This window comes from Alosa sapidissima, chromosome 12 (assembly GCF_018492685.1).
Source record: "Alosa sapidissima isolate fAloSap1 chromosome 12, fAloSap1.pri, whole genome shotgun sequence".
In the NCBI taxonomy this organism is placed as follows: Eukaryota; Metazoa; Chordata; class Actinopteri; order Clupeiformes; family Clupeidae; genus Alosa; species Alosa sapidissima.
The window spans coordinates 17,473,648-17,493,536 of NC_055968.1; the positions used below are offsets into that span (position 1 = coordinate 17,473,648).

General features: G+C 40.9%; 3 protein-coding genes across 10 annotated transcripts in view; 2 read left to right on the forward strand and 1 right to left on the reverse strand.

The window, feature by feature from the left end:
• The window catches only part of abca7 (ATP-binding cassette, sub-family A (ABC1), member 7), a 29,855-nt gene extending 19,854 nt beyond the window's left edge, over positions 1 to 10,001 (forward strand). For all 5 annotated transcript variants that reach the window (XM_042058149.1, XM_042058146.1, XM_042058145.1 and 2 more), the window contains 20 exons: positions 467 to 659; positions 782 to 876; positions 1,061 to 1,093; positions 1,201 to 1,306; positions 1,451 to 1,525; positions 1,635 to 1,804; positions 2,408 to 2,585; positions 3,450 to 3,565; positions 3,961 to 4,105; positions 4,360 to 4,483; positions 4,760 to 4,889; positions 5,189 to 5,312; positions 5,508 to 5,570; positions 5,668 to 5,774; positions 6,045 to 6,186; positions 6,439 to 6,573; positions 6,806 to 6,909; positions 7,028 to 7,120; positions 7,453 to 7,696; positions 8,095 to 10,001. In XM_042058149.1, coding sequence (XP_041914083.1) covers positions 467 to 659; positions 782 to 876; positions 1,061 to 1,093; positions 1,201 to 1,306; positions 1,451 to 1,525; positions 1,635 to 1,804; positions 2,408 to 2,585; positions 3,450 to 3,565; positions 3,961 to 4,105; positions 4,360 to 4,483; positions 4,760 to 4,889; positions 5,189 to 5,312; positions 5,508 to 5,570; positions 5,668 to 5,774; positions 6,045 to 6,186; positions 6,439 to 6,573; positions 6,806 to 6,909; positions 7,028 to 7,120; positions 7,453 to 7,696; positions 8,095 to 8,673 — 2,956 coding nt within the window. In that variant the 3' untranslated portion in view covers positions 8,674 to 10,001. The remainder of the gene's footprint in view (positions 1 to 466; positions 660 to 781; positions 877 to 1,060; positions 1,094 to 1,200; positions 1,307 to 1,450; positions 1,526 to 1,634; positions 1,805 to 2,407; positions 2,586 to 3,449; positions 3,566 to 3,960; positions 4,106 to 4,359; positions 4,484 to 4,759; positions 4,890 to 5,188; positions 5,313 to 5,507; positions 5,571 to 5,667; positions 5,775 to 6,044; positions 6,187 to 6,438; positions 6,574 to 6,805; positions 6,910 to 7,027; positions 7,121 to 7,452; positions 7,697 to 8,094) is intronic.
• On the reverse strand, positions 9,710 to 13,580 carry LOC121678540. 4 transcript variants are annotated; one of them, XM_042058155.1, is made up of 4 exons: positions 13,397 to 13,580; positions 11,856 to 11,968; positions 11,586 to 11,668; positions 9,710 to 10,236 (listed from the first exon to the last, which is right to left on the reverse strand). In XM_042058155.1, the coding sequence occupies exons 1-4, from the start codon at positions 13,482 to 13,484 to the stop codon at positions 10,065 to 10,067; spliced, it is 456 nt and encodes a 151-aa protein (XP_041914089.1). In that variant the 5' UTR covers positions 13,485 to 13,580; the 3' UTR covers positions 9,710 to 10,064. The 4 variants fall into 4 exon arrangements, with proteins under 4 accessions (XP_041914089.1, XP_041914088.1, XP_041914087.1 ...); XM_042058154.1 differs by having other exon boundaries at positions 11,856 to 12,546; XM_042058153.1 differs by lacking the exon at positions 13,397 to 13,580 and adding an exon at positions 12,821 to 12,909 and having other exon boundaries at positions 11,856 to 12,546.
• Positions 12,902 to 19,830, forward strand: r3hdm4 (R3H domain containing 4). The gene is made up of 8 exons (XM_042058157.1): positions 12,902 to 13,096; positions 14,225 to 14,379; positions 14,508 to 14,626; positions 15,491 to 15,605; positions 15,881 to 15,966; positions 16,291 to 16,376; positions 16,566 to 16,621; positions 16,793 to 19,830. Exons 1-8 carry the CDS (start codon positions 13,047 to 13,049, stop codon positions 16,894 to 16,896), a joined length of 771 nt encoding a protein of 256 aa, XP_041914091.1. The 5' UTR covers positions 12,902 to 13,046; the 3' UTR covers positions 16,897 to 19,830.
• Positions 19,831 to 19,889: the final 59 nt, after the last annotated feature.

Here is a 19,889-nt window from a genome sequence, read left to right on the forward strand (position 1 = left end):
ATGTTTTTCCTGTCCTGTCATAAGAGGAGGAGACCATAAGAAATTAGAAGAGTTAAGGCCCCAACTGACCGCTGGGATGAGGGAATGAGGTGTCCTCTAGTAGCCTCCTGAATTATGCCTCTCACCTCCATCAGTCTGTTTTCCTTACTGCATTAAAAACATCATATCTTTAATCATTACTAATTTATCCAACATACATACAAAGTATGGCATACTGTAACACATGACACATTGTATTACATGACCATAGCTTTTAATAATAAAGCACAATAACAGACATCTAAATAGCAAGCAGTTAACCTGGACATCAAAATAAATTGATTTTTGAATGTGTCTGGTTTAGATCATTCAATCGGAAGCTCCAAAGGCATTTTGAATAGCAGAAGCAAGATCATGTAATTAACATACATGTTTCCGTGTGTGTGTGTGTGTGTGTCTGAGTGTCTGTGTGTCTGTGTGAATGCAGGAACTCCACCTGTAGCCAGGAGCTGGGCTCCAGGTTCATGCGTCCTCAGATCCCGTACTCCACGTGGCAGCTGATGGTGAAGGGCAACTGGACGTCGGCGCAGCCCTCTCCTGAGTGTGAGTGCAGCTCAGAGGAGGTGCGCCGCATGCTGCCCGACTGCCCAGAGGGAGCCGGAGGCCTGCCCCCACCACAGGTCAGACACAAACACACACACACACACAAACACACACACACACACACGAGTGGATAGACAGATATGCTGCCCTACAGTTGATTACTATGTCTTATTCATAATCTTGACTATGTGCATCACAGATAAAGCGACTCACTGGAGACGTCCTGCAGAACCTGACTGGTCGTGACATCTCAGATTACCTGGTGAAGACTTATCCCCAGATTCTCAAGAAAAGGTTTGATCCAGATCTGTGCCTGTTGTCCATGTTGTGTCCATTTTTGATACCTAATGCTTGAAAAGCGCTATACAAATTATACATATTATTATTATTGTATGTTTCTAATTGTATTGTAGTATATAATATAATTTTCTAATTAGCATTCTCATTTGCTTTTGTTCACATATTTGGCATCTACCAGTATGAAGACCAAGAAGTGGGTGAATGAGTTTAGGTGAGTTTTAGAGGTGCCAAACAATCTCTGAATCTGGTCCTCTACTGATGTGATACGATATCATTCTAAGTGGACCAAGGAGGACAAACTTGTGCCTTCCTTTGTAGGTATGGAGGCTTCTCTCTGGGTGGGAAGGCCTCACAGCCCATTCCAGAAGGGCACTACCTGGATGAGCCTGTTATGGCCATCAGATCACGCTACAGAGTACCAGAGGTATCTACTAAACAGCAACAGCTAGCATCTTTAGCAGCTGTGTTTGTCACTTAGTTCATGACAGTTGGTGCCTTTTTTAGTTGATTTTGATTCTTCTAGTTTTTATTTTCTTATCGTGTACTCTCTCTTGTTTGGTGTCCACAGAACAGTTCCTTTGACAAACTCCTCCATAGACTGCCAGGCTTTCTGAGTGGCCTGAACCGCGAGCAGAACGTAAAGGTAATCCGCCACGGATGAGCCTTGTCGACCGAGATCAGCCTTTTTCCTGCCGTGAGTTGGCAAAGTGCTCGCTGGCTTGACGTTAATCCTTATCCTCTTCCTCTGCCAGGTGTGGTTCAACAACAAGGGGTGGCATGCCATGGTATCCTTCGTCAACGTGCTGAACAACGGGCTCCTGCGCGCCAACTTGCCACCCGGTGTGGACAAGAGGCTCTATGGCATCACAGCCTACAATCACCCGCTCAACCTCACAAAGGAACAGCTCAGTGAAATGGCCCTGTAAGCATTCACCTTATCTTGTCTGTGGTTTGTGTGTGACTTTCCTTTTAGCTTTGTCCTTCTTCCTGTCGCTTGCATTCTTTCTACTGTTATCTGGCCCTTGGCTATCACAGTCATCTGAGAGCAGTATCTGTGTCTCTTGGGGGGATCACAGCTCAGCTGGGCTTGCACTCAAAATAGGCCAGCTTGACATATTTATAATGCAAAGACCAAGAAGCCATGTGGGTGTATTTCATTATTATTTATAGGTATGTGTTGGTTTATAGTTTTACTCTACGTTATGAGATGAATGCAAGTGTATGTGAATGTTGTTAGGAATGTGCTGTGGCATAAAAATGTTATAGACTTAAAGTGGGGTAGAGGAGCACACCATTTGAAACCACAAAAAGTCCAGAAGCTGTTGATGTAAAAGTAATACTGAGAGTTCCTGCTAAAACAGGAAACTATTGGTTTAGAACAATTTTGTCATACGATGTAGGTAATGATGCTGTGGGGAGGGTAACCTTTCACTGTAAATTAATTGTGCAAAAAAGATATTGATAAGATACAGACATCTACTGTTCTAACATTTTAACTTTCTAACTATTATCTACTTATGACCAGGATGACTACCTCTGTGGATGTTCTGGTGTCTATCTGCGTCATATTTGCCATGTCTTTTGTGCCGGCGAGTTTTGTGCTCTTTCTTATTGAGGAACGTGTCAGCAAAGCCAAGCACCTGCAGTTTGTCAGTGGAGTGAAACCAATCCTGTACTGGCTGGCCAACTACACCTGGGACATGGTCAGTTTACTAAGGCTCATAACTTGCTAGTCATCAATGTTCAACATCACTGCTACATTGTTGCAGGATTTTTTTTATGAAAATGGCATGATTGGAAAATTACCAAATGCTGAAACACGACAAAGGGTTTGTTCAGACTAGTGTTATTTTTTTTAAGCTGCCGGCATCCGTTTTACATTATAATCCTATGGAATACACAGTGTTTTCAAAAAACTCCTCAGTTTTTTTTTTTTTTTTTTTAAACGCTTTGCCGGCGTTTTTTTCTTCAGCTCAGAGCATCTTTTTGACGTAGGAAAAAACACCCTACTTCACACAATTTCTTGACAGCTGACCAATTACAAGCTGAGTGGTGCAACTGGTAACATCGCCCATACCATATTCGGGTCCACGTGCCCATGGGGACCCGAGTTCGAGTCCGACCAGTCATTTTCTGGTCCCACCCCATCTCTCTCTCCCGTTTGCTTCCTGTCACTCTCTACTGTCATGTCTGATTAAAGATGTTATACATACAGTATATACAACAATTACAAGCTGAGTAATGAGACGTTCGTATCCAGCAGAACTGGAGACGGTAGAAGTGAAGAAACCTATTCAATCGACTTTGAGCACAATGATGTGAGAGTTAAACTGTATCACCATATTCTTTTATGCAGCTAAATTGTCAAAAAAGAAGCCTAGTCTGAACATAGCCTAAGATAACATACTGTGAAAGAAAAACTGTGAAACAAACATACTGGAAATCTTCAAACTTTTACATTTATAGTCATTACGTTACTTTTGACAGCATACATTACTACACGGTTATAACTGTAGCCGTCTCTAAAACATAGCGGCGCAATAACAAGTGTGCAATTTCTCTTGCAGCTGAACTACTCTGTGTCAGCCACCATGGTGGTGCTCATCTTCATCGGCTTTCAGCAGCAGTCCTACGTCTCTGAGACCAACCTGCCCGCCCTCGTCCTGCTGCTTTTGCTCTATGGGTGAGAGACTCACCATCACCATCCCACTAGACAGACAGGAAATCATCAGAGATGATGACTGCTTTGTCTCATAATATTGATGATGTTCAGTTTCTCTACATGCACATTCTTATAAATGTTCTAACTTACTAATGTTTTAACTATACTTACATGTATATACTATATTTACTCTACTCCCAACTTTTCTATCAAGTTGTGGTAGCACAATAATATAGAACAAAATGCGGTCAAGGTGTATGTTTATGCTGCATTTTACAACGGCATCGAATGTGATTCAGCCAATCACAATCAAGGACCGGAACTATCAGTTTTAGAATTACTATTATACTTATATACTATATTTATAGCAACACACAGTCCTATGACATAACAGTGACCCCTGACCCTTTCCACAGCTGGTCCATCACACCGCTCATGTACCCGGCCTCTTTCCTGTTTGAGGTGCCAAGCACAGCCTACGTGGTCCTCACCTCCGTTAACCTCTTTATTGGGATGAATGGTAGCATTGCCACATTTGTCCTCGAGCTGTTTGTGGATGAGGTATGTGGATGATGATGGGGGATGTGGGTGATACTCCCCGAGTTCTAAGTATAATGAAGTTTGTGCATTACATCACATTTGTCTCCCAAATTTACTTTTTTCAGTATGTGTAAATGTTTGTGCCAAGTAATTGTGTTATCTTTGTGCTGGGTCAAATGTACTAAGTCCTCCATGGGGTCAGTGTGTTTTCACATTCCTTAGATGCCGCGGAAGTAACTCTCCGCTTCCTCCTGTTTTATGTGTCTGCTTCCCAGCATTTAAATTACGTCAACAAGATTCTGAAGAAGGTCTTCCTGATTTTCCCACACTTCTGCCTGGGTCGAGGGCTCATTGACATGGCGAAGAATCAGGCCATGGCCGATGCATTTCAGAGACTCGGTGAGCCATGAAACAAAGTGTTCTCTAACAACTCCGATTTAGAAGATGCCTAAGGGCAGATTACTGAAAAGTTGTGTTGTGAAAAGTAGGTGTTCAACCCAAGAATTTCTTGTCTAATGAGCAGCCAGGTTTAAGGTGGCAGAGGAGGCTGCTGTAGTTTATCACCATTATACCCCTATATGTCTGCACTGTCTCATGACTACCCTGTGTTTTCATGTTGTTGTGTCAAAATTAGTCTGCAAGTTTTTCTTACTTTATTATTTTCTTTATCTGCAGGTGCCAAGCAGTCACTGGATCCACTGGCGTGGGATTTTGTGGGGAAGAACTTATTTGCAATGGCGGTTGAAGGAGTGGTGTTCTTCATATTCACTATTCTACTACAGTATGGCTTCTTCTGCAAATTCAGGTACAATAGGCATCTGCTAGCATCTTTAATAGTATACCAAACAACAGGCATCTACTGATTGGTACAATTGTACACCATGCCAAAAATAGTTTCAAACCATGACCTGCCTTTAGGCCTGTTTATCATTAATTAACACACATACTTAAAAATCTGTCGATACTAACTGTGTCACAGTATAGAATGGAATAGAATATACTCTCCATAACACTCAACAAATATGTGCTATTCATCTGGTGATACCAGATACACTGTTCCTAATGTGACGTTTCCCTGTATCCTCCATTTCTCTGTGGGCCCAGGCCCTGGTCTGACCCAGTGCTGCCCCCTCTTGGCCCAGAGGATGATGACGTTGCCAAAGAAAGAGACAGAGTACGCAACGGGAGAGCACAAGGAGACATACTGTGCATGAAAGACCTGAGCAAGGTATGCACATAAAAAATATAACATGGGCAATTTAGAAGTTTATGTCTTATTTTTGATGGAATGCAATTTACAAATCCACTGTTACTGTTAGAAATGCAACCACTAACACAACTGCAGATGTTGTGTCTGGACACCAAATTGCCTCTTAATAATACCCTGTGGTATAGCTGACAAACAGTCTTTGTGGTCGTGCAGATATACAAGGCAGGGAGGAAGCCAGCCGTGGATCGCCTGTGTCTGGGGATCCCTCGTGGGGAGGTGAGTGACTGCTGCATTCTACTTTCTCTCTCTCTCTTTCCTTTCATACACTCGGTATCATTCATGTAGAAAAGTCTGTTCATGTCTTCTCTGTCAGTGCTTTGGTCTACTCGGAGTAAACGGTGCTGGAAAGACAACAACATTCCGCATGCTGACAGGAGACACCACTATCACCCATGGAGAAGCTTATCTTAATCAGTTCAGGTACTAAATATCACGAGCACTGACAGGAGTTGCTTTACATCTCTTCGGTCACTCATTCAGTACACTTATCCAACTTTTTTTTTAAAGGTTTTGTCCTAGGCATCATATCTCATCGTATCATGTATTTTAAATGCTGTCAAATTGCAAGTGTAGGACTTTGTGATATGTGCACATAAGATTGACTACACTACTTCCGGACCCAGAGTATGAAGCATGTGTTGGATGTGACCCTGATCAGCAGTCTAAGGCGTATTGTTTTTGTAACCCCAGCGTGCTGACTGAGATGGAGCGGGTCCATCAGCTCATGGGCTACTGCCCACAGTTTGACGCCATCAGTGACCTGCTCACAGGTCGGGAGCACCTGGAGTTCTACGCCCGTCTGCGGGGGGTTAAGGAGGAGAACGTGGCAAAGGTGCGGATGGGTTTGTTATCCGTGAGAGGAGATGGTGCTATGATGAGAACTAGATCAACATGTTTTTTTGTATGTGCATGTCCAACATTAGTGTTGCATTTACTGAGTAGTTAAGAAGAGGTGTGGGTCTGCATGCTTCAAATCAGATTATGTTGAGATAGTATGAACATGTAGAGCAGATAAACACTGATATTGTCCGATATACTGCAGATAAAAAGTGAAACTCTGACTGGACGTTTTTCTTTCCGTCAGGTGGCCGACTGGGGCGTGCGGAAGCTGGGTCTGATTCAGTATGCTGAGCAGGAAGCAGGAGGCTACAGCGGGGGAAACAAACGCAAACTCTCCACTGCCATTTCCCTAATTGGAGCTCCTCCAGTGATATTCCTGGTAAGCCCATGATGATCTACAAAAATCAGAAAATATATACAAAATATATGTAATATATTACAATAATACAAAAATATCCAAAATTTGAAGGCAAAGAATACTGTTTTTTCTTTTTCTAGGAAGTTATATTATGTGTTGTGTGTGGGCTAATCAAATAAAAACGGAAGTGAATGATTAAACCGATTCCAAATAAGGTGTAGTGAGATGTAATGTGGTCCTTTGTGCATGTCAGGATGAGCCGACCACGGGCATGGACCCCAAAGCCAAACGTTTCCTTTGGAACTGCATCCTGAGTGTCATCAAAGAAGGCAGAGCTGTGGTGCTCACCTCTCACAGGTAGATATGCATCCCCATGCATTGTCAGGGTCTCCAAAAACCACAGATTAGTAATGTTTTGACTGAAAGACTAGTGTTGTTGCATAATGACTTAATCTATCATTGCTTGCTTCCTTAGCATGGAGGAATGTGAAGCCCTATGCACTCGGATGGCCATCATGGTGAATGGCAGGTTTCGGTGTCTGGGGACAGTGCAACATCTCAAGAACAGGTAGAAATGTACCATTATCCATCTGTATTGTTGCCAAGCTAGTGCATCCCAAAATTCTGTTGAGCCTTTGTAGAATCCCTGTTTTACTCCAAATGCAGCATAATTGACGTGACTGTTAATTTAAACTTCATAAGAAGTTTGGCGAATTGATATACAAGTGCAATGCAGCCCAAAAACTGAACTACTTCATGGGTGTGCAAAAAATTGACATTCTAAAGAACACATCACAATGGAAAATTCAAAGAAGCAGTGGTATGAGTTATAATTCAACTGTAATATTGATTATACAAGTGCGACTCGCTCTCATCTCCCTGCTCTCTTGTCTCTGTCAGGTTTGGGGATGGCTACACGATAATCCTGCGGCTCTCCATGCCCTCACAGGAACCCTGCCTGGTGGACTCCTACCTCAAACGGGCTTTCCCGGGCATCGAACTGAAGGAGAAGCACCAGAACGTCCTGCAGTACCAGCTGCCTTCTCATGCATGCTCTCTAGCCTACGTCTTTGACGTGCTCTCCAACAACTACGAGGAGCTGGGCGTGTCGGACTACTCGGTCTCTCAGACCACTTTGGATCAGGTGAGTGAGATGAGAGCCAGATGTTCCTTACAGAGTTGTCTTCAGCTAGGCCAGTTGAGGATTTGTTTGCATATGCAGGTTTTTATAATGAAATGTATATATTTGAATGAAATTAGCCATTGAAATCTACCTGTTTGGTGATTTAAAATGACAAAGGACACAGCATTCTTTGTTTATTAACACTTCTGTATAAAAGGTTGGTTTGGCACATTACTCATCAAGTCATCTATATGTGTACAAGTGTAAAGTGAAAGTTTTACCTGCATGCAGTTTTCTCTGTAATGTTATTTTTCACCCTGCTTACAACCATAACAGTTCTATATTATTAATTGAATATTACTGAATATTAAATTGGTCACAGGGATACATAAGAACACTTTTCTCATCCTCTCTTACAGGTTTTTGTTAACTTCGCGAAAGAACAGAGTGATGATGACCAGCTCAGAGAGGTGACAGTAAATGGTGCTGTTCAGACCACTCAAACCAGCCGGCTGCTACCAAGCCAACCAATTCAGCCAATAACCAGTGGACCCACATCACCAACCAGGTCACAGACAAGCCAGTCTTCCCCACAACACAAGGCAGCTGTCACTAGCCAGTCGTCATCTCCCACCCGCGAACCCAGCCGGTCAGCGTCACCGAGCCAGAGCTCTCACGCTGGCCAGTCCTCTTCACCCGTCAGGGCAGCTCAACCTAGCCAGTCACCGACACTCAACGTGGCAGCTCGACCATCCCGGTTACCCACCCCGAGTAGGGCAGCTCAACCCACCGGATCTCCCAAATCGCCTGGGTCTGGGGTCAGAGAAGGTCACTCCGATGGGGTAAAAAACAAGGGCAAGGACATCCCAATGACAAGACTACCAAAGGCCAAGAAAGAGTCTTCAGGCGACAAGTCAAAACATAAAGGAGAGGCCTCTGGCAGTAAAGATCCCACCAAACTTTTCATGGTTGCAACCACACAAGACAGTGAGGTCTGAGGAGAGCAGCCTGGCTGTGGTTTAAAGGCTTGTGGAAAAACGGACAAAATGGGTCGTCTGTCAGGGGGTGGGAGCCCTCCAAAGTTTTAGGTCTGGTGCCTTGTTCATTATCCATCATCGCTGTGCTCCATATCACTGTGTTCCCCCTGGCTCTTTAAGGCCATTCATGTAGTTGTAACAATTTATTGATAAATCCTATGTGGAAATCTTCTACTACGATTTCAGGAGGAAAAATGACTCATACATCCGCATGCTGCAAACAACTACCAATGCATTCCCCAAAATCCCAGTCTGTTTGTTACTGAATGTTTCCATAATCAATCTGATGCACTTTGAAACAGTAAATGATGTGCACTATCTGACAGTTTATTTTTATTTTACTGTAACTATTATGCTGGGTTTTCTTATTACTTCTGGCCTATATGTACACAATTGTGTACAACTGATGTATAGCTTATTTTAAAGTAGTACTTATGTGACACACACAAACACACAGCTTTTTTCACTTACCTCCAATATGGTTGATAAACTTAAATGTGGTGTCCAAATTTTGCCTCTTAGGACCGTATGCCAACACTTTTTATGCAAAGTATTATGAGCGCCAAATGGCATTGTTTGACTAATATTATTTGTCAAAAAAAAGTATCAGTTACATTAAATTAATCGACATCATCATGAGAATCAACTCTACCTTTCAAGACAGTCAACTTATATTGGTGTTGGCAGGGTAAGACCAAAATGTATTTAAACTTTTACGTTGTGGCATTTAGATTTTACAAATCATGGCATTATCACATACTATGTGAGATATCATGTAAAAAATAGTCTACTGGACTGTTTCACAACTCACTGTGTTTTAGGCTATGGTAATGACTTCCGCAGTTTACATTGCCATTGTTAGCTTACATCAAAGATCTGTGACAAGTGAGCAAGATTTGGACATGAAACATAATCTTGATGGATATGTGAATTGAGGGGGAAATTTGGGTAAACCACTTCTGCTAAACTACTCCACCAAAACACCGCCTTCATTAGGTCAGTTTTGATATGTTTATTTATTTTTTATCTATTTTTTCTCAGTTTCATGAGTGTCAGATGAAAGGTAAACCCTATGCGCTGCATAATGCTGCACTCTTTTTTTTGGAAAACAAGATCTGTTACCATGTCAAGCTGCGTTAGCATGTGAAGACATAAAATAGAATGTATTGAAGGACAATGTGTTTAAATAGTAATATATACTTGACTGTGGCTGTAGTAATTTATCTGTGTTCAGAAAGTATGTCTATATGGAAAGAATATTTATGAATAAATATTTAATACTCAAAACATTTTCTGGAGTCACGTTTGCGTTTGTTTTCTGTGTTAGTGAGTATACAGGTTCAATGTAGCTTTCATTTGTTGACAGACCAGGGAAAATTATGTGTTTCCTTATGAAAGCGGAGGATAGCGAGCTGATTCACATTTTTCTCATGGAGAGGAGGACTGCAAGATATCCTGGCCGACATCTCAGACATCTCCCTTTGAGCTCGGGGTAGCTTGATCTCAGGAAGTTTTATTTTGCCCCTGAAGAAAAATGGGAACATTTCTAAATTTCAGAAGTAGTTTATGACAATATTTACAATAATTAAAAGCTTCTAATCAACTGGAAATGTGACAAACATGCTTGGACAAAGACCCATGGTATCTTACCCCCATGCACAGTATGGAGGATGGTAGAGGCAAAACATCCCATAAGAACCACTAAGAATTCCATAAGAATCCCCCCAAAAAATCATCAAAAGGGACCTCACTGCTAATAGATTATTTAGAGGGCATGCCAAGTAAAGCCTTTCCAGTCATTTAATTACACATGTAAACGTAGTTACTGGAGTTAGTACAATCTGGGCAGATTTTGTAAAGATGAAGTGTCTAAAAACCTCTTGGTTTATATGTCATAGGAACATATTAGAATCTGTGTTATTGTCAAAGGGAGGCTTAAGAAGGTTTTACAAGTTGGGGTGCCAATTATTGTGGGCGACATGTTTTTGAATATTTTATATATTTAGTCAACTTACCAAAGGTGCCAATAATTCTGAAGGTACTGTATCTATCTATCCAATCACAGTAACGAAAATACATTGTTTATACTGTATTCTTGTATGTGAGATTTTTTAAAAAGAGCTTTGCTTACCAATATTCACTGTCAGGAGCATTGTATGCCATAGGCAAATACGACAATAATGTGCAGTATGTCACCTTGTCAAGCTCCTGACAAAACTTTATCTAGTCAAATCTGATCATGAAGTAGGCTACAACTTTTAAAAAGTCTCCTAAGCTTTTACAGGTCAGAACACTATCTTCAAAGCCAGCCAGAGGTGCTGTTAACTAAATTGATCTAGGATAATTGTTTTTCAGTTGCCTCCAAATGTAACTCAGTGTGCTCAGCCAAATTGAGGTGGCTTGTGGAAGCAAATTAGTTTGGATGTTCCTCAGGTAGGGTCTGCAGTTGCACTTAGGCCCTCACTGGGGCAATCGACCGAAATTGCCCTGTCATCTCTCTGGTCAGTCTGACCCTGCTTTTCTCTACTTTGCTGAAAACTAAACAAAATCTTAATTTACTCTATCAAATCTCCATGATGACTACATGTCCACCTCCACTACCTTTTCCACATGGTTCCGATCTAGTCCAGAGTTGAAAATGTTTTTTGGCTAAACTTAATTTAATTGATAACTAATTTTGGATGTCTCCATTATTTAACTATACAATAATTCTGTGTGGAGGATAAGTGGACTTTGTTTAATGGAAAAAAATAATTAGTTGCAAATGTTGAGGATCAACACACACTAATATCAATTCCAATAAATACATTATCCTGGCCCACCCATCAAACAAAGTAATTTTTTTATTGAATTCTTCTCAGAAACCCACTCACCTGTCCAGTTGCCTTTCCACTCTCTCAATGAGCATTTGGATGCTTGAAACAGAAATGTCAGGGAGCTGCAACTGTGGTGCCATCTGCAAACAGGCAGCGAATCGATACATCACAATTATAATTAGTTGTATTTACTTTTCATCAGTGAAACGCAAACCATCTTTCATGGCCTGTCATGACTTTTCACATGCAATACCTAAAGCAAGGTAAGACTAAAACTACATGGTCAAAGGTAATCTCAATATTAGAAGATAACATCAAAGTGCATACATTTTGGCTCAGGATATTCTTGATGGCATCAGTCTTCAGAAATCTTGGCTTTGTCTCTTCATATTCCAATTCTATTTTTGATTTAGCATGAGCAAAATCCAGAGGATGTTTTTCTGAAACATCAATGTGTGGCATTGTGCAGCATGGTTTTATGCATTTATCAAAGTTAGATGCTGATGGCAGAATGGATGATTTCAGTGGAGGCAGCACGATTTTATTACTCCCCATTATAGGTTTATCCACTTGGTGTAGTTTTAGTTGTTTATTAATAGTCATAGACTTGACTTCTTTCAAATGTTTATCAGTTTTTATTTCATTTGAGAGTCCGACTTCTGTCATTTTCAGATCATCATAAGATATTTCATTTTGGTCCATTTTAAGGGGCTCAACAGCCATGGAGAGGACAGGCCAAAGGTCGACAGATATTTTCAAAATTGAGGAGCCACTTTTGTCGCCAGATGGATTCACTGACTGAGACTGCTGTGAGGGCCTGCTGGTAGGGCTATTTGAGTCCTTTGGCATCAGGTGTGTTTTAACCGAGCCGTTTCGCCGTTTAGTTTTCATCTTCGGTACACATTTGATTGATTCCACCATCATTAAATCACACACAAATTTACTTGGACCAAAAGGTACTTGAGACTCCACGGTTTCTTTCAAACGCTCTCCCTTCCTTCTCTGCATTATTTTATACCTGGAGACACAGTCGACAAGAAACAATAAACGTCCGAATACGAATAAATGACAATAGAATCCACAACTGTACAGAAAGGCGGCTACACATTAGCAAGCCTAGTAGGCTGTCCTAGCTTAATTTACTTAATCTACTTACCCCGTCGCCTAAAGCCATTGATCGTCAATGTGATTAACCAAAAAATATGTGTTATTTAAGTTTTTGTGCCTGACCGTTTAATTAATCTGAAGTAAGATGTTTTCAAAGAAAGAAGAAAGGCTCCTGATCACGCAACTTTTCTCCATAACACAGTTCACTTGGACGCACAGCCTCGTTCTGAATCGCTTCCTTTTACTTGGTCAGTGCCGACTGCGGCCAACTTCTTCGGAAAGACGCTAGGGTGTCCTACTAGCTTACAGTTACATTTACAAACAATTTTGCAGTGGGTCGCCCGAGACGTCTTTATTTATTTTTACAGAATTTGCTGTGCTTTCTGTGCACAGCTTTAGTTACTAAGCAGGATGGTTGTGCTAACCAACGACAATAACAACACCGATGAACGGGACTTAATGTGAGTGGGTGTAACGTTAACGTTAGCACAACATATTCGACTAGCAGTGTTATACTGGCTATGTATTGCTTTGGTTTTTCCTCTGCATGCATCTAGGCCTAATGTTTTCCGTCATGTAGCAGTTCATCTATATAAGCGTCATCCTGTTGTCAGTAGCCTAGCTGTTGGTTAAAGGTCGCGATTATATTAGCTTTCTTTCTATCTATCTATCTAGCTAGCTGCTAGTAAGCCTAGCCTAACCCTCTGCTTAACTGACCAAACAATATAACGTTACATATATAAAGGGCATGAAGATTTTCCCTTTGATGTAGGAAAGTGTCTCGGTGATCATAGTGTTAAATGAGCAGTATTTAATTGTATGGTTGGCGACATTAAGTAATGTAAACATGAGCCATTGTTATTGTTTTCTGGTCGGTGGCTACCTAGAAGCTACCTATCCGTAGCTAATCAGAGAGAGCTAATAGAAGTGTACGGAAGGCTGTCATCCTTGTTGACTACAGCAGCTGTCTGCAACGATCTACACTTATTTTGTTACGGTTGGATGAGCCCAATTTAGTGTGATATTATTACCACTGAAGTGTAGCGAAAACTACATTAGGTGCCGTAACTTAACGTTACATTTTTTTCATGTCATATTATTGGGAAAAATGTTGGCATATGTTACACTGGCGATTTGCTCAGTTTAGTATCTGAAACGGAGACGATACTGTATTTCTGTGGCAGCAAATAATTTAATGTGGGCGGGACTTTGAAACATAAACCCACTGACCCATTTCTTTGCAGCTGTGGGCAAACTAGGCACTGTGATGAAGCGATTTACCATGATCAGGGCGTTCTTGTTTCTTGAACAAACAAGAAGTATTCACTCAATGTATTATCACTCACTGACATAAATACAGTATTGTGAATCCATAATTATCCACAAAGTCAGCAGTGTGATTTTTTCTCTCTCTACGTTTGCTGTATGGATGAGATGTATGGATTGCATTTCATGTCTTTCCACATAGAATAATTTTATGACATTCTGTTTGCAAAAAAATTGATGATGTTGATGCATCAACCTTCCTCTATATCCAAATGAAAGTGTTACTCCAGTCACTCATCATAGTTTCCACATTTTCTTGTCAGCCTTATCGATGAACCGCCAAGATCTCTGCCTAACTCTCCAGCCAAGCGTGTCTCACCGGCCAAGAAAAAGCAATTCTTCATCAACCAAGCAATCCGCAACTCAGACCTCATCCCTAGAGCAAAGGGCAAGAAGAGCCTTAGAAGACAAGAGAACAGTAAGCTACCTTACAATATCTTGAGATTACGTGTTATCTAGTTTCGTCCTGCGTTGTACTTTAAGGCTTTACAACAGAAGTAAGGATTCAATAAGATTTTAACCCACTCATATTGTGATGCCTAATAGCTCGCTACCTGGCTAATCTCCTGGAGAGAGATGAATGTGTCAAAGAGGAGGGCGAAGTCTGTGACTCTGCCATCCCCACCATATTCACTGAAGCCTGCACCAATGGGAACTATGCCGAGGTACAACTAAATTGTTTATTTTTTATATACATGTGTATATTTTTGGGGCTTTTAGTCTTTATTGAGATAGGATAATGAGAGACTGTCAGGAAGTGAGTGGGAGAGAGATGAGATTGGGAAATAACCCAGGTTGGACTCGAACCTGGGACGTTCTGGGCACTTGGACTTGACTGTTAAGTATATTTCATCACGGTAATCCACAACTACAAGCATAACACTAATGTTTTAAGGAATGTAGATATGGGATAGTTTAGCCTGGTGCATACTGAATGGAAATTCTTTAACTGAATGTCCATGAACCCTCCATTGGGTCGTATTTTTTATCAGAATTTCAGTCTGGTAACATTTGGATTTGTTCATGAGGTGTGTTTCAACCTTGCCTGGAAGGCAGCCCGAATTTACCCCACCTACAAAATTTGAGGGTTGTTAAATGCTTTAATCACCATTTTCATCTTTTAAACTTATTGCACTGTAATTATCTTGTATAACAGACACGAATGCCGAATCTAAACTTGTTGTTTTCCCAGTGACAGCGATTTTTGTTGTAAACAAAATGAACTCAAGTGCACTCAGGTGATTTGTATGACTGCTTCACGGTTGCTCATCTGTCCATCATTGTATAACGTCTGCCCAAATGATTTGATTTGCCCGGACATATCTTAACCAGGCATATAGGCATCTCAATGGAGCGACTCCAGTCCGAATTTCCTGCCCTCACATTTTGTGGGTACGGTCAATTCAGCTGACTTCCAGGCTAGGGGAAAATACCAGATTAATTGGCATGTAAGGTTTCATGTGAATGGAACTTCTTCTGTATGTTTATGTGTATTTAATGTGCTGTATGTATTTGTGTGTCTCCCCCAGACCTGGAGTGATTTCATGAATCGCTCCGGTGAGGAACAGGAGAAACTGTTAGCTCTGCTGGAGGAGGAGGCCAAGAGGACCTGCGCCAACCAACCGCTCAAGGACCAGAGGGAGAGTAGGTCAAGCTTTATCAGATGCTTTTCTCATTCCCCTTGTGTAATCGTATTTTGTTTAATGTGTAAGGTCATTCTCCATGTTTACATAAGGGAGTGCTTTCATACTGGTCTCATGCAACTGTTTTAGGTGTCCACATTACACAACTACTTTATGTGTTGTACAGGTGTTGCTAAACTGAGTTAAGCACAGAGACAGATTTGAGTTTGGCATAATAAGTGGCAACCGTATATGTGTTATCGGACTACTCAGTTGTGTTGTCTTCATTCCTTACAGTCAACCCTGCCTTCAGTGCTCAGGACTGCTTCCAGAAGATCGACCGCAGGTTGCGTGTCTGTCTGAAGCGGAAAAATATCCCAATTGTGAGTCATCATTTTACCACCAATATGTTCTGCTGAAGAGATCGGAAAATCTAATGTGATTTTCTCTAAGGTCTTTTGGTGTCTTGGGGACAAAGAAAACTCTGGTTAAGCACAAATGTTGATAAATTCATAAAAAAAAAAAAAAAAAAAAAACACGAGTGTACAGGCATAACAACTCGAATGCCTTAGAAGGGAATGAAAAACCGTAATGTCACCTCAAGCAGCTGTGTGTTAAATCAGAAATCCATTTCCCCTCATAATCTTTAGTATCATTGCTGAAGGCAGCCCTGACTGCAGAATCAGAACAGGTTGTCACTGTTTCAGGGCACCCTGGAGGTCATTGAGGAAGATCTCCTGCGTTTTTTCAGGGCTCAGCCCCATTCTGTTTACATCACTAATCTTCAGAGCAGGTAAGAGCGTGGCTTTGTCCAACCTATGCAGCCTTGTTCTGAGGAATTCTGGAGCATGTTGTAAATTATCTCCCAAATTTACGGTGATGTATATGTGTGTTCAAGAATATAAAGCTTCCGTGCTGAAGTAGACTGATGAAGGAAAATAGTAATCACATTTCTGTTTTTTGTTTCTTTTAAAATCCCCAGCTATGAAAGGTTGTTGCTTCATGCCGTCTGCCAGTACATGGACCTCATCTCCCAGAGTGAGTACTGTATACAAAGAATAAATGAAGTGCAGTATGTCACTATAAATCAGATCAGCACATACACACGCACAGAGGCAATTCAAGAGTGGCCTCGATAATGAACACTCTAGTGTAAGTCTGGCAGGTCAGAAGGCATAGCCAGTGACCATTACGAATGGTTTGCCCTAGGTTCTGACTGTAATGGGGCACGCCAGACCGAGGTGAAGAACAACCAAGAGGAGTTCCTGCCACCCCAACCCCTTCTGTCCACTTACCTGGGCCAGATGAGCTGAGAGATGGACAGGACAGAAGATGAGAGCGAGATCGAGGAAAGGATGCATGGGCAGGAGGAGTCACTGCCACCCCATTAGCCAGTAGTAACACTGAGGAAGCAGCTTTATTATGTGATTTGGCTTGTAAGTAGGATTCTGTCAATACTGAAATTCTGTATTGATGGATGCTGTATTGATAGGTTTAGCTATGTATTTCACAATATTTCCCTTTGGACACATACACTCACGATGGCGCACATTGTCAATAGGTCAGTAGATTAGGGAACATGTCTCTGGTGGCTGGTTCCTAAAGAGGCGGCTTTAAAACAACAGAAAAAGTAAAGGTCAAAGGGGGGACATCATTATTAGCTTGGTTTCATATCACAGGACTGCATGTCTGTCTTACAAAATGACCATAATGTCCCACACAGACCCAATTATCTTCTAGAACAAATGATTTGATTAATCATTTTACATGACCATCTCTTTCTGAGAGTGCCCCTTCAGTGGATAGTGCATGTATAGAAAAAAAGTCGTGGTTGGGGCTCACATCTCCCACTCGCTTCCTGTCTCTCCACTGTCCTATTGATATAAAGGCAAAAGTCCAAAAAATATACCTAAAAAAGAAAAACAGTCCTGAAGGTGCAACACGTCAGATATCATCCTCCAACAATACATACTAGCACAACAAACTTAGCATGATGTCTCACTGGCATTATAGATAGGAAGCACTTATCAAAAGACACAAGATATGAATAGCACAAATGTTTGCATGAGCAGAGGGGCCCAATGATATAATAATGTGACATTAATGCACAGCATTATATATGAACTGCCAGTAAAGTAATATTGTAGGTGTGCAAAAACAATACTTTGCATCATTCACACAGTGCCAGTATGCAAAACCTATATCGACACTGTTATGTTTTTTAGGGCCCATCGATGATGGAAAACCTACAGAACTTATTGAAGCCAGTTATAAGTCGATGCAATGAAAATTAGCTGATAATTGCAACATTGTATTCATAATAAGTTTGTTTAGCCCTCCTGATGACACACACATCTTTTTCATCTAAAGAAACCCGACATCACTGATCAATTCAGCCAATGTTACTTAATGCTTTAAAAGGGCCTAGTGCTCAATGCTTACTGATGATGTGTGTTTGATTATTTTACTTTAATTCATTCATTTGAGGATGCCAACAGGACATTGTCATGTTGGTGCCGTCGGTTTCTATCCAGCTGTTACTGATGTTGAGTTGTAGTATTCAGTGGACAGCATTCTTTCGCACTCTTGGAATTATTTCCAAAAGCCTAGAAATGAATGCAAATGAGTTTTCTTGCAAGCTTTTTGGTGCATTTGAATTCAAATGCACAAATTGGAGGCCTTGGACTTAAGTTGAAGAGCTCAAGCCCCCGCCATCCCAACCACCCCCCGGCTACAACAAAACAAATGTCCGTAGCTCATTTTTTCCAAAAATCACTACACTTCTAATATCACATAGAACAAATATTTATGTCTGTTTTACCAGCACTGTGCTCATCTGTTTCTGCTCAGCTTGGAGAAATCTTAGAGTACGGAGATGTTTGTTCTCATCTTCTGTCCACTTTGTAAATCATCTCAAATGACCCTTTCTCTCATAAAAGTTTCTTAGCTCAGGGTTTTGTTCATTTAATGTACTTACTCTATTACTCTTTCCAAGTGAAGTGTAGTTCTGCATTCAGTCCAATTCAGTGGCTTCCATGTCGACATTTATCTGACCTTAATGGTCCGTGATTGGGTTATTGTGTCTCTTAAATTCTTTATATAAACCTCAACACAGCACCACTGCCATTACCAAGAGGCCTCCCACATATCTGATGCACCTTTTTTGTATAGGCCTACTATACACACTTCAAAACATGGTACATGACACAACTGATGACTGGTGAGGTACTGTGAGGGCAGTGTATAAACACCTTGATGGTACCTCATTTTCTTATTTCCCTCATGAACACAGATAGGTTTTAATTCGGTTGTCATTTCATTCTAACTCGATGGGCCAGTGTGCAAACCAGTTGTATCTGATTCTGCTACTCACTCCATATTAGAATGTATACCATAGATAGAATCTTACCCATCAGGTTAACAACAGCTCTGAGGGAAGTTGTCATTATCTCTTGGTACTTGAAATCCCATGGACTAAACCCTCCTTTGAGCTGTAAGGTGCTGTGTTATTTGTAGAGAGACAAGCACCTCTGCCTTGGGTGCATACGCCAAAGTGGTTGTGTTTTTCGTTCTATGTGACACGTTTGTACATGCAGATACGTGTGTGTGTTTATACATTTATACACTTAAAGCCTTTACAACCAGAGTCAGTGGTTCAGTCAACCAGGGTCATTTAATGTCAGAGAATATGTTTTTTTTTCCTTTGTCTTTTATGTCCACTGGTATCATTAACCAAAGTCTGCAGAGTCTGTGATCTTAGTGTCTCAGGCATCAATTTACCCTCATGAATGTTATCTGTGGTGTGATATCTGTTTTTTTAAAAGTGCATTTATGGATGGGCTGACACATTATATTATGAACTTAAAAAATACCCCAATATGTAGCCCTTCTATTCACAGGAAGTTGTGATTTAGCAAATAGTAATAACTTTTTACTAGACATATGTTTATACATTGCATCCTCCTTTTTAAAATCACATCTGTACACAACATGTGCCAATAGAAGATGAATAGTCACACTTTGTATGATTATAAGCTTTAAGTTGTCTGTATAGTTGTTTAATATATGATATGCTTATTTGTATGTGTGTGACATTGGTGTGTATTTATATTGTGCAAGGATAATGGGTGTGGGTTTAATTTAAAATGCTTGAATTTTAAGCAATCACAACATTAAAATGAAACTCTTGACAGGATGAAAGCCATGTACTCATCAATACCCTCATTAAAATCTAAAATCAGTTGAAAGCTGTTTTTTAAATTGTTTTCTCTGAGACTCCATGAGCGAGTTCAATTGATTGCACAGA

Bases quoted from the DNA above. Each gene is read 5' to 3' on its own strand.
- LOC121678540 (XM_042058154.1), bottom strand. From the start codon at position 12,536: ATGCAGAGAAGGAAGGGAGAGCGTTTGAAAGAAACCGTGGAGTCTCAA. The intron at 11,669-11,855 runs GTATGCACTTTG...GCCTGTTTGCAG, and splicing joins AGAATATCCTGAGCCAAAAT to ATGGCACCACAGTTGCAGCT. The intron at 10,237-11,585 runs GTGAGTGGGTTT...ATTTTTCTTCAG, and splicing joins GTGGAAAGGCAACTGGACAG to GGGCAAAATAAAACTTCCTG.
- r3hdm4 (XM_042058157.1), top strand. From the start codon at position 13,047: ATGGTTGTGCTAACCAACGACAATAACAACACCGATGAACGGGACTTA. The intron at 13,097-14,224 runs GTGAGTGGGTGT...TTTTCTTGTCAG, and splicing joins ACCGATGAACGGGACTTAAT to CCTTATCGATGAACCGCCAA. The intron at 15,606-15,880 runs GTAGGTCAAGCT...CATTCCTTACAG, and splicing joins GCTCAAGGACCAGAGGGAGA to TCAACCCTGCCTTCAGTGCT.